This window comes from Drosophila takahashii, chromosome X (assembly GCF_030179915.1).
Source record: "Drosophila takahashii strain IR98-3 E-12201 chromosome X, DtakHiC1v2, whole genome shotgun sequence".
NCBI lineage: Eukaryota > Metazoa > Arthropoda > Insecta > Diptera > Drosophilidae > Drosophila > Drosophila takahashii.
The window spans coordinates 773,386-791,777 of record NC_091683.1 but is presented as its reverse complement, the minus strand read 5'-3'; the positions used below and the strand labels follow the sequence as shown (position 1 = coordinate 791,777).

The following is an 18,392-nucleotide window of genomic DNA, read 5'->3' as shown; positions in this document are numbered from 1 at the left end:
TTAGGTGTTCTCTGTGTGGAGGAGTGTTCGAAATGGTTTGGGTATGTGCTTTGGGCTCAAGGACTTACCTGAGGTGGAGTCCGAATCGGGACAGTGAGGGCGCGTGGCGGTGGTCAGTTCAGTTGTGGTGGTGGAGTTCTGCGCGGGAATGGTAGTCGTTGTTACCGTGGATGTGGCCGTAACTGATGTCGGCTCCCGAGTTGTAGTAGGCGGTTTTTGGGTGCTCGAGCTTGGTTTTAGGGATGTCGTGGTTACCGTAGAGGTTTTCGGAGTAGTGGTTGTCACAGTAGTCGTTTTAGGAGTCGTCGGCGTTGATGGTTTTTGAGTCGTAGAAGTTGTGGTTGGTTTTTCGGTACTCGTCGGTTTAAGAGTACTTTCTGTGGTTTTTACGGTGGTAGTTGTAACGGTTGACGTTTTCGGAGTGGTCGTTGTTTGTTTTTGGGTAGTGGTTGTCGGCTGGTTCGTTGTTGTAGGCTTAGGAGTGGTAGTTGTTGGCTTAGGAGTAGTTGTGGTTGGTTTAGGAGTAGTTGTGGTTGGTTTTTCACTAGTGGTTGTCACGGTAGTTGGTTTTGGAGTCGTCGTTGTGGTTTTCTCTGTAGTTGTTGCCGGTTTAGTAGTAGGTTTTTGAGTGGACGTAGTAACTGTAGAGGTTATAGGAGAAGTCGTTGTTGGTTTGTCAGTAGTCGTTGTCACTTTAGTTGTGCTCGTCGTTGTTGTAGGCTCAGCGGAAGTAGTGGTCGGTTTTTGAGTGGACGTAGTTTTCTGAGTAGTCGTGGTTGGTTTTTCGGTACTTATTGTTGGCTTAGGAGTATTCGTAGTCGTAGTAACTGTTGAGGTTTTCTGTGTAGTCGTTGTTGGTTTTTGGGAAGTGGTTGTCACTTTAGTTGTGCTCGAAACCGATATTGTTGTCCCTTGGGTCGTTTTTGTGGTTTTAGGAGTTGTACTCGTTGGTTTTTCAGTGGTAGAAATTTTTGCAGTCGTCGTGGTTGGTCTTTCGGTACTTGTTGTAGGTTTCGGTGTACTTTCCGTTGTCTTTACAGTGGTAGTAGTAACAGTTGGTTTTTGGGTAGTGGTCGTTATCTTAGTGGTGCTTGGAACCGTCGCTGTTGTCTTCTGGGTCGTTGTTGTAGGCTTAGGAGTAGTAGTGGGTTTTGGAGTAGATGTGGTTGGTTTAGGAGTGGTAGTGGTTGGTTTAGGAGTAGTAGTTCTGGGTTTCGGAGTAGTTGTGGTCGGTTTTTGAGTGGACGTAGTTTTCTGTGTAGTCGTGGTTGGTTTTTCGGTACTTGTTGTTGGTTTAGGAGTACTCGTTGTGATTTTTTCGGTGGTAGTTGTCACAGTAGTCGTACTCGGCTTTTGAGTAGTTACTTTTGGAGTTGTTGAGGTAGGTTTAGGAGAACTTTCTGTTGTCTTCTTGGTAGTTGTTGTAGCCTTTGAGGTTTTCTGAGAAGTCGATGTTGGTTTTTGGCTAGTGGTTGTAACTTTAGTTGTAGTTTTTGGAGTAGTAACTGTTGGTTTTTGAGTAGTCGTACTAACTGTAGAAATTTTCTGAGTGGTTGTGCTTGGTTTTTCGGAACTTGTTGTAGGCTTAGGAGTACTTTCGGTTGTTTTCTTAGTGGTAGTTGTAACGGTCGACGTTTTCTGAGTAGTCGTTACTGGTTTTTCAGTAGTGGTTGACACTGTTGTAGATTTTGGAGTGGTGGTGGTCGGTTTTTGAGTAGTTGTCTTCACTGAAGTTGTTTTCGGAGTCGTCTTAGTAGGTTTTTCGGTACTTATTGTAGTTTTAGGAGTAATTGTTGTTGCTTTCTTTGTGGTTGTAGTAACTGGAGAGGTCTTATGAGTTGTCGTGCTTCGTTTCTGAGTCGTTGATGTCACAACAGTCGTTTTCGGAGTCGTTGTAGTAGTTCTTTCGGTAGTTGTTGAGGTCTTCTGAGTTGTTTTCGGAGTCGTAGTAGTAGTTGTGCTTGGTTTGGCAGTTGAGCTTGCCGTTGGCAAAGTGGGGCATGTCGGAACAGTTGGTTTGACCGTTGTCGTGGTGGTCGAAGTTGTGCTGGTCGTTGTGGGCAGAATCACAATATTTTCCGATAGATGCAAGCCATTGAAAGCTCTCTTGTTTTCCGGAGCCTCAGTCTTTTCATCTTCCTTGGCACTTGCATAGGTGTACCGTTTGTACTGATATTTGGTGGTTTCCTTTGCAGTTGTAGGCGCAGGTGTTGTGGGCAGGATGACAACGTTCTCTGACAGCTTAAATCTGCGCGAAACGTCCTCTTTCTCAACGGTCAAGCTCTCCGCAGGGACTTCTTTGGCGCTGTGGTGTGAAGAGTGGTGCTCATATGAGGGATACGAGTCGTATTTGTGGTAGGCGGTGGTGCGCTCCGAAGTGCTTGTGGTCGTTGGCGCCGACTTGGTGGTGGGCAGTATTACCACATTCAGCGAGGGTCTTTCAAAGCCACCTGTTAACCTTTCGGACTTGATGGCAGACTGGTGCTCCTGCTCCTTCGCTCCCGTATCGTAGTCATCCTCCTCGTAGAGCGGCGGTGGCGCCTGGTAGGGCGGATAGTAGGGCTGCGGAGCATAGGGCACTGGCACTTGGGGCTCTGGGACATAGTCAAAGCAGTCGACCTCGTTGCGAGGACGACACAGCTTCCGCTCGAGATCGAAACTGTTGCTGCCGGGGCACTTGAAGCGCGTCTGCAGGTAGGTGCCGCTCGCCTGCAATCGGCAGGTGTAGTAGAGGGCGCAGTCCGTCGGCGAGCGGAAGGTGCCCTCCTCGGAGCACTCGGGGAACTTTAGCTCGCAGTTCTGCGGGATGTAGCTGCCGCTGTCCGAGATCTCCGTCGAGGGGCACTGGTCGCCGGGCAGGCACTTGCGCTCCACCGGCGAGAAAATGGTGCCCGCCGGGCAGGCGAAGAGCCACGGCTGCGTGCGATTCTTGTCGCACCTGTAGTACACCTTGCAGTCGTGGGGATGGGGAAAGCGACCCTCCTTCTGGCACTGCGGCGGCCTGTGGTCCACTGCTCGGTGCTGCGGAATGTGCTGCACGCACCGCCCGCTGCTCGAATTGAAGCTCTGTGGAGGGAAAGAGGGGAAAAGGAAAAGGCGGGTGAGTTGTCTGGCGGGGGGTAATTTCTTTACCTAACACTCACCTCAAGATCGCGGCATTTGCTGAAGATAACACAGTTGGGCTTGCAAACATAGTAGTACTGGTGCTGATCCGGATGCGGCTTGATGCCAATGTAGTTCCGAGAGCAACGATTGTTCTGCAATCGCAAAAATTTTAATTAATTTCGTAAATTTTAAATTTAACACAGATTTAAGTATCTGTAAGGTTATGTTTTTAAATGGCATATTATAAATTGTTTTGTATTTTCTGTTTTTATTTGTTGAGCTAATTAGATTTTTCTAATGTAAAGTTAAAACGACATTTAAATCAAACTTGAACCCATTTTCAAACGTGTAAAATAGATCTTACATTTAATTTAAGAATTTTTTGGTAATCAAGGAATTAAGTATAATTAAATATATTTTTTTTTATACCACAAACAAAGTGTAACAAAATTTCAAGAATGAAACTGAATGATAAATATTATATTAATTATTCTGCGTTTTCAGTAGGTAATCAAAGATATATGTGTAATTGAATATTATTTTTAAATATCAAAAATAAAGTGTACAAAAATGTCAATGAATGATAAATATTCTATTAATTACACTATGCAGCATCAAAAATTTACCTCGATGGATACTATATTTTTGGATTTGTTACGAATTCCAAAGTTAAACTGCGTTTTCCAAAAAGTTCCCCGACGCAAGGATTCTTAGCAAAAGGACCTCAAAGTTCGTAAAATTCAGAAATTGGCCAACTTTCCAAAGCTCTCAGAGGCAAACGGATTCATGGTTTGGTTAGATGCTAAAGTTTTTTAAAAGATACACTCTTTATCTTTCAAACCCCATACTTAGAATAATTTTAGGATTTTTATTAAGGGAGAAACAAGTTTTAGAAAACATAGTCAAAAAACATAAAAGCATACAGCTGCGGTCAAAATAGTAGTAGTGTTGCCGTCATGTGTTTTTAAAAGTTTTTTGTTGTCACTTTTCTTATCCAATTAGTCTAATAGTACAATTATAATCAATACAATATTACCAGAAGAAGATGAATTACAACAGCAAACTTTTAAAAACACAGGGTGGCAACACTACTACTATTTTGACCGCAGCTGTATGTTTTTAAGTTTTTTGACTATGTTTTCTGGAATCTATTTCTGCCTTAATAAAAATCCTAAAATTATTCTAAGTATGGGGCTTAAAAGATAAAGAGTGTATCTTTTAAAAAACTTTAGCATCGAATCAAACCATGAATCCGTTTGCCTCTAAGAGCTTTGGAAAGTTGGCCAATTTCTGCATTTTTCGAACTTTGAGGTCCTTTTGTTAAGAATCCTTGCGTCGGGGAACTTTTTTGAAAACGCAGTTTATCTTGGGAATTCGTAACGAATCCAAAAATATAGCATCCATCGAGGTAAATTTAAAAAGCACTAAAAATGCTGCACAGTGTTATCTTTCTGGAATTTATCAAATATTTTGCTTCCAGAATTTTGGTACTTAATTTGCATTATCAGAATAATCAGAAATAAACTTGGATGGCCCTAATTCCTATGCACTACTTCACTATCTACTCACATAATCGAACCGCACGGGATATCCACCGCCGGGGTAGCTCTTGTAGACTCCGAAAACGTTGTCGTAGTAGGGGCTGTAAACGGGTGGTGGCGGCGGTGGCGCCTGGTAGCCATAGCCGTAGGCGGGGTAGGCGTACGGGGGTTGTCCATAGTATCCGGTGGGCAGCACGGCCGGATGGGGATATGCACCTGGCACTTGGCGCACCGAGCGGGCAGTCGCCATGGAGAACAGGGCGAGGAGGAGAGAGAGCAGGCCCAACGGAGTCATCATCATGGAGGATCTACTTCAGATGACTCGGAACTAAACAGGAATCAATTTGTCGTGGTCGTGATCCTGGGCTCATCTGATTCCTTAGTCTGGTATTCCTTAGTACTCCTTAGTAATCCTTGGTATTCCTTAGTATTCCTTAGCACTCCTCAGTATTCTTTTGTCGTGGAACCTTGGCTGCTACCGCGGTCAGCTCTGGATGGGCTGTGGTGACTTGGAGCGGGGCAGACGCGCTTAAAAGGTCGCTGGGTGTGCTCGCTTCCGAGAATGTTGCATAACTCGAATGCCGATTGACCGCCGCGTGATTTAAGTACGGAGTGATGTTTGCTGCAGCCCCAAAACAAGACGAACGAGACCAAAACAAATCTCTTGGCTAATAGAGAGCTCGGTGCTCTCCCCACGTGCTCGAAGACCGGAAGAGAGTCTTCGCCGGGGAGCATGACCGCCAGATGCATGACTAAATCAGCTCAGGGGGCCGCCGGAGAGCGACGTGCGCCACTTCCGCACCGGAGATGCTGCTTTCCCGCTTTCCCATTCTCCATTCTCTGCATGAGTAATCTCCAACAGATCCACCAGCTGCAGCCACTCCGATCTGTAGACGTGATCAATGGATCAATTCCTGCAATGATAAAAATGCACCATGTTAGCACATCGTACGCAGTTTCCATCGATTGAACCAACCCAACACCCCCACCCCAAGTTCTAGAGCCCAAGGTCATGTAACCCAAAATTATTGCTTGTTTTTTGCGATTCTTACACGTACGTCGCTCGGTGGGAGTTACGCATCCAAAAATTCAAAATTCGTGGCTTGCTGGTGCGTCATTAAACACGTTCGCCGCTCCAAACGGAAAGACACGAATCGCCTACCGTGCCAAAGAATTAAAAAAAAGCCTAAGACCCAATATCGGGCACGTTTTCCGCAATTAGGAAACAGGAACAGTCGTAATATGGAGGAAAATATTCCAGCGCTATTAAAACATTTAATTTAGAATTAATTACGTTCATATTTCATAATCACATGTGATGTTTTTCAAGTCGTAGGCATTGTAAGAATCAGCTTACAGTTACCATAAATTTATGCTTATATACGCACTTCAGAATCAGTTGCGTGCCGCAAAATAAATAACATAAAGAGAGCAAGAAAACAAAAATGCGTCATTGCATGGCAAAGATTAAAAATAAAAATGCATATTTTATATATTTTTACTTCGCCTTCGAACATGATTTTTTAGCAAGTTTGTGGTCTTCTTTGTAAGAAAAAATACTCTGATACGGATGAGCTGCATTTCCGGTTCAGAACGCAAAGATAAAAAACGCGTCTTGGGACCCAATCACCTGCGCTCCGCAAGCCAACTCCCTATCTGGACTACTCAGACTATTTGGAGTACGTGATAATCGGGGATAAACGGGCGCAGGCCCCTTAAGATTGCCATAAAAAAGACTGGAGCCATCTCCATGTCATCGGTGTTGGACAAGCTCGACACTAATCATGTGATGTCCGACCGGAATTCTTGGGATTTGATCACGTCTCGTATTGCCGTCTGAATAGAAAGCGATGGAAGTGCATAGAGATCTACAGATAGACTGCAATATAGAATGGAATATCTAGCAGAGCGGTCGGTCAAAAGTCTGGGGTGGAATGTGCTGAAGACATGTGCGGAAGATTGCATACAGGGGAATCTTCCAATGACGTAGTATATATCTAAATAATATCTAAAGAGCAGCTAGTAGAAATAACCTTCAACATATATTGCACTGCTAAGCTTGGAATGTGCGAAATAATGCAATCTTCTCGAGACGCAGAAGAGCGTAAGAATATTCATTGATCGTTTCTTCCACAACCGGCAAAAAAGTAGAGAGCACATAAAGAGAACTCTCCACTGTGGGTTTGAAACTCGACTAACGATCGAAATTTAGCTCAAGCTTTCCAAGTTTCTTCAATGCGGTTGAAGACTCCACTACCGATCTCCAAAGCGGAGTCTCACACCCAAAATAAAAGCTTTTAGCTGGGAAAGAAACTTGAGCAGAGATCCTGGGAGGCCAGTGGGGGCATCCCGGGCATCCTGGCCTCCTCTCGCAGTCTCTTAAATGACAAACTATTCAAAAAGAGCGCCGTGCCAAAGAGAAACCCTCTCCCCCCAACGGAAAACGAAGGAAAAGTCCGCAAGCAACTGAAGAGAAATAGTTAAGAAAAGTTTCCTGCCGGCGGGAGGGAGCAAGTAAAGTAGCAGCCAAAAAGACGAAAAATGATTCCCATTCCCAAAAAAAAGGGGGGGAAAATCCGGCGAGGGGACCAAAATAAACAGTAGCAGCGGCGGCGGCAGAGCGCCGGCAGAGGCTCGAAATCAGGGGCAAAAATGGGAGAGAAAACAAAAAAAAAAAACTAAAGGAAAAGTGTGTATAAAAAATGTTGAAGAAAACGAGACGAAAAGAGCCTGGCTGCTGCATTGGTATTGGTATTGCTGCTGGTGTATTGGTATTGGCGCCGCTTTCGCTGCCGCCGTCGACGTCGACTGCGACGCCGGCGCCATCGCGTGGGTGTGTGGGTGTATTGGGTGTATGGATGAGTGCGTAAGGCTCTCCCCACTTTTCCACTTTTCCACGTTTCCATGTCCCCATGTGGCCAAGACTTTCACTCTCGTTCGGCCGTCGTCGTTTTTCCTTCGACGCCGGCAGCGACGCCAGGTTTTTCTTTTCTGCACCCGTTGAGAAAACGAGGGGGTGGTAAAATGGGGGGTGTATGTGTGATGGAAGAAGTGCTGCCAAGCAAGCGCTAGAAAAAAGCATGCGAAAGTGCGCCAACTGATAAATTTCCACGGCAAAAGGCGAGCCGAAAAAAAATCAAAGGCAACGGTTTCAAGGCTGCTTGGCCACCCCCCTCCCCCCCGGGCAAAGGTAACAGGTGGAGAGTAGAGAGGGAGGGGGTTGCTTCTCCCAACAGGCGACCTTGAGCCCTGGACCTGACTGATGGCAGACGTCATTCTCGGAATGGTAACACAAGCGGAGCAGTCCGTTCTAATTACACAAACAGCTGTACTTCTAGCTGTACAGTCGAAAAAATAGGAAAGAGAAGTACGAAAGGTGTCAAAACCATCAAGGTTCGCGAATTCTTAGGTCTTAAGAGTGATTATGGTATATTTGAGCACTATAATTAGCGGTATAACTTTATTTTGCACTAACCAAAGTAAAATGTTTCCTTACAATTTGGTAGCCTTAGGAAATCAGTGAGAACAGAACAGGAAATATTCTTATTTCTACCATTTTTATACCTATCATATATCTACCATTTGTTATTATTTCAGTCAGACTTCTCAACGACCCCCATAAGTTTAGATATCAAACAAAAATATTTCCTAAAAACCTAAAAAAGATCTGCTATCAACTTTTCTGACGAAATAAGAACACTATCTAAAATGTACTCATTCGGACCACTCAAAAATTTCATATTAAATTCTTAGCTGCTATAGAAATATTTATACTGACTAAAACCAGTTTAACTGACACATTTCTCGTCGTAAAAATAGTAATAATCAATTTACTTAGATCAAACATTTCCAAGAACCAATTTATCTAGAAATTAAAGTTGCGTAGACACATTTCCCCCAGTGTAGCTGTGGCTGTGGCAGCAAACCACCTGTAGGCCTGTGTCCAGCAAGAGGGTGGTGCCCCACATGGGGAGGATTAGACAGGACGGTGGGAGGTGGTGGGTGGGTGGCTGGCTGCACACACACACATTCTCTCTCGTATTCTCTGCTTTGCTGTATCTCTGCCAGAAGGATTTTCTCGCGTTTAGCTTTCTCTTTTTTTGCTTTCTTGCCCGGCAAACTCTGTTTTCAACAGGTTGCAGCAGGCTGTGGGTTTGCCTGTGAGTGTGTGTGAGAGGGGGGTGTGGGGTGTTATGTCCTTGTGCTTTAAGGCGACTTCATGGGGCTATGCCGTGTGACCTTCAGAGCCGGGCTAAGGCTAAGCGCTGCCATGGCAGCAGTCAAGTCCCCCACATCTGTTTTAGTAATCCTGGCAACCAGACATGTGTGTGTGCGTGGGCGCGTGTCCTGGCTGGGGATGTGAATGTCCCTGTCGCTGTCAGCGTTTCACCGCACCCATCGAAATCGCCTGTTGAGCATGTGTATGGCTGTGCACTGGGAAAAAAGGGGGCCTAAATGGATATAATTTGAAGCCCTCAAAATCAAGACTCCTTTTATCGCAAACATTCTTTATCTCTCTCCCTCAAACAGACCACTTTTATTTCAAGGGTACTTTCCTCTTCATTTCAAGACGCTTTTCTCTCAAATTAGTGGACACTGTGCACTGAAAAAAAGAGCCAAAATGGAAATAATTTAAAATTCTCAAAATCAAGACTACTTTTATCTCAAACATAAAGGCAGACTACTTTTATCTCTATTACAAGAGAACTTTTCTCTTAATTTCAAGACGCTTTCTTCTCTAATTAGTGTGCATTTGATCTTGTTTCTTTTTTTTTAAATTTTTCTATCTGAATGACTCGGGGCTCCATTTTACCCGTTGATATCAGTTCAGTCAGTAGTGATAGTGTCGCTCCAATAGCTGAGTTGACCGATTAAGCGTGTCCTGATTTATGGCCCCTATCGAGGCGGCAGCCCAGCCACAACCTGCGGTTGATGTCTTAATCGCCACTCAGGGCGGAGTCGGAATCGGAATCGAAGTCCAAGTCTGCTGGCTGGATCCTGCTGACAGGGGATAGGGAATGGGGCCCACTGTAAACCAGTTCTTCCTTCTGGCAACGGGCAACTGCATTCCCCATCCCCGAACCCAAACACAAACCATCAAGAAATGCAGGATTTGAAAAGGCAAAGGCAAAGGCAACGCATTAGCAGAGACACGTCAAGCGAGCCAGCGAGCCAGAAACTGGGCCCAAAAGCGAAACCGAAGCCGCAGAAATCGGGGCCATAGCATTCAGTGGAGTATAGGGCCAGTATTGAATTGCAGCGACCTACATAGAAAGCAGCGAGGACCGAGAGCTGGAAGTTGGGCCCTGCAAAGTGCACTTAAGGCTGGGGATTCGAGTCTTCTTCCCGCTGCCCCTCGCCAGCTGCTCATGTGACTGCAACGTGGCCAGAGCCTTGGATCTGGGAGATGGGATCTTGGATCTCGCATCTCGGATCTCTGATCTTGGGACACAAATGTTACGCTCTGCACTCAATGGCAAACGCAGCGCGACGCGGAACTAACAAAACTCGTTCCGCGGAACATTCGCTCTCCTTGATTTGGCAAACCGGTTGTTTCTGCAGCGATCTGGGATCTCAGACCGGAGGAGTGTGTGCGGCTAGCATTTGATTGAAGTTGAAGTCCCAGTTGCCGAAATACCGAGATCACGAATTCCCGGGTGACCACTTTCGGGGGAAACGCAGACAAAGCAGACAAAGTTTTCTACTCGAAAATCAAATTAAGTTCCCCGGCCCAAGAGGCGGCGAAATTGACTGAGAAATTGCTCTTTACTCTGAAAATCTCTCTGAACAGTCAAGGACACGCACACACACTAAGGACACTAAGACCCTTGGTTCTTGGTCGCCCAGCACCCTTGAGTGTTTATCATGTAAAACACCAAGAAAACATGTCAAACATGCCAAATATGCATGACCTACAAATTATGCGAATGCGACACCCACGAACACACAAGCGCACACACATGCTCGCAGGTCAGGGGATAACCAGAAATCAGGGATTACTCGAGGCTCGCATCTCGCATCTTGAATCTGGAATCTGGAGGCAGAGACAACAGTAAGTCGTGGTCCTTGGCTCAACCCTCGAACCCTCTAACCCTCGGCAAATCACCAAAATGGGGGTGAAGTCAAAGTCAAGATGGGGCGCTCCCCTCGTCCACTTCCGCACTTCCACTGGCCAAGAAGCCAAGGACCAAGGACCCAAATTCAGACCCAAAAACAGGCCAAGCCTTCTTGACCCGCCCCAGAGCGTGTGAATCACTTTGCGGTCGTGTGTGTGTGTTCTGTGGGTGTCCTGAATGTCCCGAATGTCCTGGGGAAACATGCGAGAGCATTTAAATTAAGCAATAACACAACACCAGAGCGAACAGGTTTATTAAATAAGTCTAAGCCTTCCCCCTTCCTGCGGCAGACAAACGAAACGAAACCACGTCAAAGGAAGTCATAATTGCAAATTACACACATAATCATTCGAAGGCCAGAAGTCAGAACTCGGAAAACCGAGTGAAAAAGGGGAAATGTGTGTGGCACACTTAAGCAGCTTTCCTTGTCCCTGCCCTATGAATTTATTAGAAATTCAAGAGTGAAACTCTCGGATTTCTCCACACTCCACACTCGACTCGACTCGATTCGTCCAGGCACAGCACGTCCTCGATTGACTGACCCACAAATGTGTTTAGCTTGTGGTGCCAGGGGATGACTGCCGAAGGGATGAGGATGATAAAGAAGGGGATGGGTTGGTATGGGACGGTATAGAAACACCTTGAGACTTGGGCGGTGCGTGCTGCGTCAAACGATTTCACTCTCGGGCAACTTTGCCCAAGGTATCGTGTGAATTAATTAGCCAGGACTCCTCCAGGTCTTCCGCCCACCCACAATCGCACACCTCCACTTTCAGTTCCCCTTCCACTTTTAGTTCCATCCCAAGGAGGCGGAAATTAACCCTAAAATGATTTGAACACTTTTATGCCACTTTAGCGCCCCCTGTCCCACTGCCACATGAGTGAGCATAAGGTCAGGGGTGGTTCCCTTCCCCTGTCCAAGTTTTATGTGGTGTCCGGTTGCCGTTTACCGTTTACCGAACAAGAACCGGAAGCCAAGTCAAACGAAGGCGGCTGTCCGCAAATTAGCATGATATGCGTGCGTGTGTTTTTTCCAAGGGATGAGGATGAGGACGGGGACAAGGAAAGGGTTTTGGAGTGGGCAGCGATTAGGCCCATCAAAGGATTAGACGGGTTTGGGATACGATGACAGAGAGAGGCAGAGAGGTCAGAGGTTGAAAAGTTCTGACACGCAATTACCCGATCCGATCCAGCTCATGTGTGGGATAGCTACAGCCCCATCCCCATACCATCCCATCCCAAGGGTTGTTAATACCGTTTTAAGTGATTTTATGATGAATTTGTGCCCTAAAACTCTACACTCATAGAAATTTTTACCTAAATACTAGAAAAGTCGCCCTAAAACCGAGGTCGCCCTAAAACTACGAAAAATTTTCTTATTATACGGGTGGCTAGCCCTAAAAATACGAAAAATCGCCATGGAAAATATTTTTTAGGGTTAGTTTTTCCAAAACGCCAAATTTGCCCTGTTTTTTAGGGCGAATTTTTATGAGTCGACTCCAAAAGTAATTCCTTCTTTTTAGGGCGAAATCGCCCTAAAACGCAGAACAAAATAGCCAAAAATATGTTCTGAAATTGCCCTAAAAACAAGGAAGAGTCAAACGAAATTCTAAGACGCAATTAATGGATACATATGTAATATGTGTGTATGTGTGTGTGGTTGGCAGGTCAAAACAAGTGAATGTGTGTGTATATTAGGGCGGACCTTTTTCTATGAATTTTGATGCTGAGCGCATTTGACTTTAGAGAAGTCCACCCTTTTTCTTCTTCTTTGCTACTTTTCGTCCGTTGCAGTGGCAAGGGTGGGGGTAGAAAGAGTTGCATTGTCTAGACTTTGTCATAATTTTTCGGGCGCTTGGCGGCGAAAGACGTGTTTGTGAAACCTTTTGTTTGTGAAAAAGTGAAAAATGTAAACGCTATTAAAGGACTTGGGAGGCGATTCTTTCTCTGTTTTCTGGTGAGTACATACATACATATAATTGTGCAATTTGGATATTAATAACTAATTGAATTTACATATCTGTAACAAAGGAAAATGCAGCTGAAACTTTAAAAAAATTGACTGGAAGCAGCTACGAGGAGAAATTCCTGTTCAACTAGACGGTCCAGAAGCGGAAGTTTTGGAAGTGTGGCAAAACAAAGTAAGATCATTAATAAGAGTATACATATATGTATGTGTATATGTAAATAATGCTTGAGTTAAAAAGATGATGCAACAGAATACACACATACATATGTATATATTTACAAGAAATCTGTATTTATGCACCGGACAAACCGCGTTCACAAGTGCATATGCCAAAATAACCCCCATATTTCTATTGCGTCATTTCGTCAGTAACCGAAATTTGCTTTTGTTGCTTCTTTTTTTCCAGAAGTAGCAGCAAACGCAATCGCAGGCTAAATGAAAATTCTGACTGTTAGTAGTGCATTTTTATATTAATTTCTAACAATTTTTTTTCTTGTTTTAGATTGAGAACGTCTTTGAGATCCAGCTTCCGCAAACCACTTTTCGCACTTTTTAAAAGCGAAAGTAAGGGAATAAAACTGCTCAAATCTTTGGAAAGCCACGCTGAAGGTATGTGCTTTTTCTCTTTTTCTTTTCTCATTCAATAAATAGACTGTTTTTATTTAATAGAGATACAATCAACTTTAATTTGGCTTGCGATCCATTCAGTGTTGGTGCGACAGCAATGACAAAGAAGGACGGCGGGAGCAAGAACGCGAAGCACACCATTGCGGACCCGCGAAGCCGTTTCTTGGTTTGGAAGGCTACTGTTGGGGAACTGCAAACACATCTAAAGGCATTGACGGAAAATTGCTAATCCGGAAAGCCGAAACTGCAACCATTCAGCTGCAACGTGGGAACAAGCCCTTTTTGACCTTGGTGAATTTCCAGTTTACCTATCAGAGGTTTTTTTATAGAATGCGAACCTTATTGAAAAGTATTGATGTGTGCTTCAAAATATTTTTTGTTTTAAACCACGACATTTATCCAAAAAATGTTTTATGAAATTCATTTAGAGTCTGATAAGAATGGTAAAGCTTTATCCGAACTCTTGGAGGATTATAAAACCTTAAAACTGTAACTATTTTAAAGAAACAATCTGTTCATTCCAAAAAAAAATATTATTTCTATCAGTACTTATTGTAATAAACCTTAAAAGACCTAAAATTCCCTCCGGCGGAAGCACACAACCTAAAGACCAAAAAATACATTAAGCCAAAACATTATTTTTACGATCGATGTAATTCTTTTAGCAATAAGAATAAGTAGAAAAGTATGTAAATGTATATAGTTAGAAATTGTGTAAATAACAACAAACAAAAATATAAAAAAAAACAAAAAAAATATAATGAAATCGTATTTTTATTTATAAAAAAAAACCGGGAAATTTTGGGGAGCACTTTGCTTTTTTTTAGGGCAATTCGCCTATAAATCCAGAAAAACGCCCTAAATTTATGAAAATCTGCCTTTAGTTTCAGGATATTTTTTCATATTTCTAGGGCAATTTGCCCTAAAATCCAGAAAAACACCCTAGATTTATGAAAATCTGCCTTTAGTTTAAAGGTATTTTTTCCGATTTCCAGGGCAATTCGCCTATAAGTCCAGAAAAATCGCCCTGGATTTAAAGGAAACTGCCTTTAGTTTAAGGGTCTCATTTCCTATTTTTAGGGCAATTAGCTTTGAAAATAGAAAAATCGCCCTAGATCTACGAAAAATCGCCCTAAATGTGTGACAAATTCACCCGTATTTTTAGGGCAATTTGCCCTAATTTTGTTGCCTAGTCGCCATTGACCCCCGTTTTAGGGCGATTTTCCTTGTTTTTAGGGCGATTTTACCGGAAAATTTCTATGAGTGTAGCTCATTTGCACACACGCACACTCGACATATCAACATATCAACAACTTCATCATCATTAACACGAAACAGTTATGCTCTTATTATGTTAACTCTAACTTGTCCTGGTTTGGGTTTTCGGTTTTTTGGGTTTGGGTTTGAGTTTGGGTCTTTGCGGGTTCGAGGCAGAAGTTTTTAGTGTGAAAATTTCACAGCCATTTTATAGGCGTACTTAAGTGGTTTTGCCTCTTGGCGGCACTTCTAAGCTATAACCCTAACCCTTCTTGCTGCTCTATTAGACGCACACACACATGTGCGGTGTGCGATGTGTGAGAGTGTTGATTTTTGCGGCATTTAAGCCTTTTTGAACTTTGAACTTGTCGGTTGGCTGGCGGGATAATGGGTTGGTGGTTTGGATTGGTGCGCCCTCGTTAGCTGGTAGTTTTGTGAATTGTTTCACCAGTTTCGTCGCCATTTGTTGCTTGTTTATTTTATGGGGCTTCTCATCGTTTGAGGGTGTGGGGGTGTGACGAATCATTTAATACCATAATCCCTGGGTCCTAGTCCTGGTTTAGTCGTTGTCACTGTCCTCGTTCATTGGAGATGGAGATGGAGCCCTGTGGCTGGTGGTTTAAGTGCCTGAGTGCCTCTAAATTGGCGGTTAACCAGAAGCGTGATTGATAATAAATGGGGGATAAGTTTTAGGGCTTTAGGCTGTTTCGCTTTGAAGCAGATTGCTAGGATGTACTATTACTAGATCGTATTGATATCGAAAGTGTTCGAAAGAGGTAGAGAGAAGATATGAAAACTTTAGAGACTGCATTTCGTGAGTCATCGATTGTAACCAGAATGAATAGCTTAAGAGGTAGAACGAAGATTTTTATATTGAAGAGATATTTACAATTAGTGTAATCGAGTTTGAAAGAGCTAGAGAGAAGATATACTACTAGATCTTTTTGATATCAGATATTTAAAAGTTGGGTAATCGAGTTCGAAAGAGGTAGAGAGAAGATATAGATTGTAGAAAGAAAGAATAGCCTAAGAGGTAGAACGAACTAATGACACAACCCTCATAGAAGAAGAACGAAGTTGCAAAAGAGAAAAGCGCGGATGAGTCGAGTACATTGATCCCGAGAGGCTTTATTTTCGGTGGAGAATCCCTGCACTAGTGTGTGCGAATGACTAAATAAGTTTGTGTGTATGCGTACGACATAAATAAGCTAAACTAACAATCCCAATCCGAATCAGAGTCGGTTTGAGTTTCCGTGTCCCAACTGGGCTCCTTCTTCACTTGTACAGTCTTTCAAAGCTGCCAAGCTAGGGTCTCTCCCCTCCACTCCTCTCCTCTCTTTCTCCCCAGTGAGTCAGTAGTGAGTGAGTGAGAGAGAAAGAGAGAGAGGAGCACTTTTTGGCAATACATTTTTGGCAAATTTACTCAGCCGCAGAACGACGATCGACGAGCAACGAACGATCGCTTCCTCTCGCTCTTTCTTTTTTCCCTTGGGGACTTGTAGTTTGAAATGTGCATGCACCAATACACATGCACTTTCATAAGCGGACAAAGGCAGAGGCCTCGACTTCTCTCTCTCGCCGAGCTACTTCCTAAATTTTGTGTGTTGCCCTCGCTAGGTCGCTGAGCTGCGATCGTTGTTATATATGCACTATATATATTGTGTGTGGTGTGTTCGATGCGCTTGTGTGCGTTGAGAAACCTCAAAAAAGTTGCATTGAAGCCGTTAACCTCGGCAGCGCGTTCGTCGCCCGAGTTTGTTTTTGGAAATTATAAATGTCTTGCTGGAAAAAAACAGGGGGGGGGGGGTTATGTGGAAGGCAGATAGAGTAAAGTCATTTGCCAAAATGTTTCCTTGGCCGCAAAGGGGCTGAAAACTGCAAGCAACAGAAAAGAAGAGACCCCTGCGGAGAATGCAGTGTTGCTGTATTGGTGTATTGGAGTATTGGAGTATTGGACTATTGCAGTATTGGAGTAATGGAGTACTGAAGTATTGCAAACTGCAAACACATGTGCGCCACCAGAAGAAAATAAGAGACCCCTGCGGAGAATGGAGTGTTGGTGAATTGGAGTATTGGTGTGTTGGAGTATTGGAATATTGGAGTAGTAGAGTATTGCAAACTACAAACTACAATAACATATGCGCCACCAGAAGAAAAGAAGAGACCCCTGCGGAGAATGGGGTGTTGGTGTATTGTAGTATTGGACTATTAAAGTAATGGAGTATTTCAAACTGCATACTGCAAACTACAAACACATGTGCGCCACCAAAAGAAAATAAGAGACCCCTGCGGAGAATGGAGAATTGGTGTATTGGAGTACGATGCAGTTTGTGTGCTTCGCGATCGTGAGTGGCACTAAAAATTACACAAAAATTACGCAAAATAAAACAGCACAAAATATATAAATAAAAACAAGGGAAGAGAGAGAGAGAGGGGGAGAGAAGTGCACAAACTCAAACTGAAACTCGTTCGGGAAAGAAGATTTGTGAGTTTGCAATTTTTGGCACACCACACACAAACGGGTTTCGTTGCGATTCGCTTCGTTTCGATTCGAATCGTTTCTCTTCTTTTGGCTTCTTTTCGGTTTTTCGGGCTGCATTGTTGAGCAATTTGCGCACAGCTTTCTATGGCAATGGCATAAGATGGATATAAGTATGGTAGATGGTAGATGGAAGATGGCAGTGGGGGATGGACGGGAGTTCCAAGATGCCTGCCCTTAAATCATGTAAGATCGATGGGGAGCCTGCTGCAGCGTTTCGTTTCGTTTCGTGCATTCTTCAGGTTTTGTGTTTTTGGGGTTTTTTCTTCTTTTTTGAGATGGGAGTCCGTAGAAAGTTTTTGTGCTTTGTGCGCTGATTAAAGGGTGGGGGCATCAGCGTGAGATTGGGATTTGTCGACGATTTCTCTTTTTCAACCTGAAAGATGCAACTTTGATCGCTGCAGGAATGCTTTTTCGCCTTTTCGCTCCCCTTAGACGAGCTGCATTTTCATGTTCAGTTCCAGTGGCAATTGCATTTCACCTGCCTAACGGAATCAATTAAAATCGTTTATGCTAATTTTTTGTGGCCCCAGCATTTTTCATTAAGAGCTGGGTAAACATGTTAAAAAAAAAGACAGGAAAAAAATACGAAAAAAAAAACATAAAGAAAAATCGACGCAACCACAAAAAAGAGAGCAGATTGGACTGGGCGTGGGCGTGGGGCGTGGCTGACATGGCATGTGAGGAGCTTTGTCCATCGCCTACCAACCCCCCACCGCCCACTCCCACTCCCACTGCCACACCCACCACCCAAAACACCCACATCATACATCCCACACCCACTAACGCACGGGTCTAGCGTTACATTATATTTTTAACATTTTAAAAATGGCTGCCTTTTTGCACCACACACACACGTATGTACTTGCGAATAGTACGTGTGTTTGTGAGTTTGCATTCAGACAATTTAAGCACATAAATATATATTGGATTGGAAAATGCACAAAAAGTTGCACAAAAATCAAAATAAATAACTGCGCGTAGGCATAACAATTTATTGTTTATAAAAAAGCCACGAGTACACTCATACTCACACTCGTACTCAAATGGGGGAAAAAAATAAAAAATAAGGCAAATAGGTGGCGGAGCGCCGGCCAAATTGCTGTACTTGTTGTTGTTGGCCAGTCGCGTTAACGTTAATATAATCCAAAAGTATAGATAAATACCCAGCCTACTGCAGTCGTCGAGTTTTTCGATGGAATCCTGAATGCTGAATCCTTTGTGTGTGGATCGAATCC

General features: G+C 43.8%; 1 protein-coding gene and 1 long non-coding RNA gene across 6 annotated transcripts in view; one reads left to right on the top strand and one right to left on the bottom strand.

Annotated features, from left to right (window-relative positions):
- Positions 1–18,392, bottom strand: part of Mur2B (Mucin related 2B) — a 102,850-nt gene that overhangs the window by 33,519 nt on the left and 50,939 nt on the right. For all 4 annotated transcript variants that reach the window (XM_070219124.1, XM_070219125.1, XM_070219126.1 and 1 more), the window contains exons 4-6: positions 4,675–5,560; positions 3,144–3,257; positions 69–3,066 (exon numbers count right to left, since the gene is read on the bottom strand). In XM_070219124.1, coding sequence (XP_070075225.1) covers positions 69–3,066; positions 3,144–3,257; positions 4,675–4,947 — 3,385 coding nt within the window. In that variant the 5' untranslated portion in view covers positions 4,948–5,560. The remainder of the gene's footprint in view (positions 1–68; positions 3,067–3,143; positions 3,258–4,674; positions 5,561–18,392) is intronic.
- On the top strand, positions 12,286–13,636 carry LOC138913928 (uncharacterized). Of its 2 annotated transcripts, none has more exons than XR_011419813.1 (4): positions 12,286–12,719; positions 12,794–12,903; positions 13,138–13,340; positions 13,401–13,636. It is a non-coding gene; the product is annotated as an uncharacterized lncRNA (long non-coding RNA). The 2 variants fall into 2 exon arrangements; XR_011419812.1 differs by having other exon boundaries at positions 12,360–12,719; positions 13,234–13,340.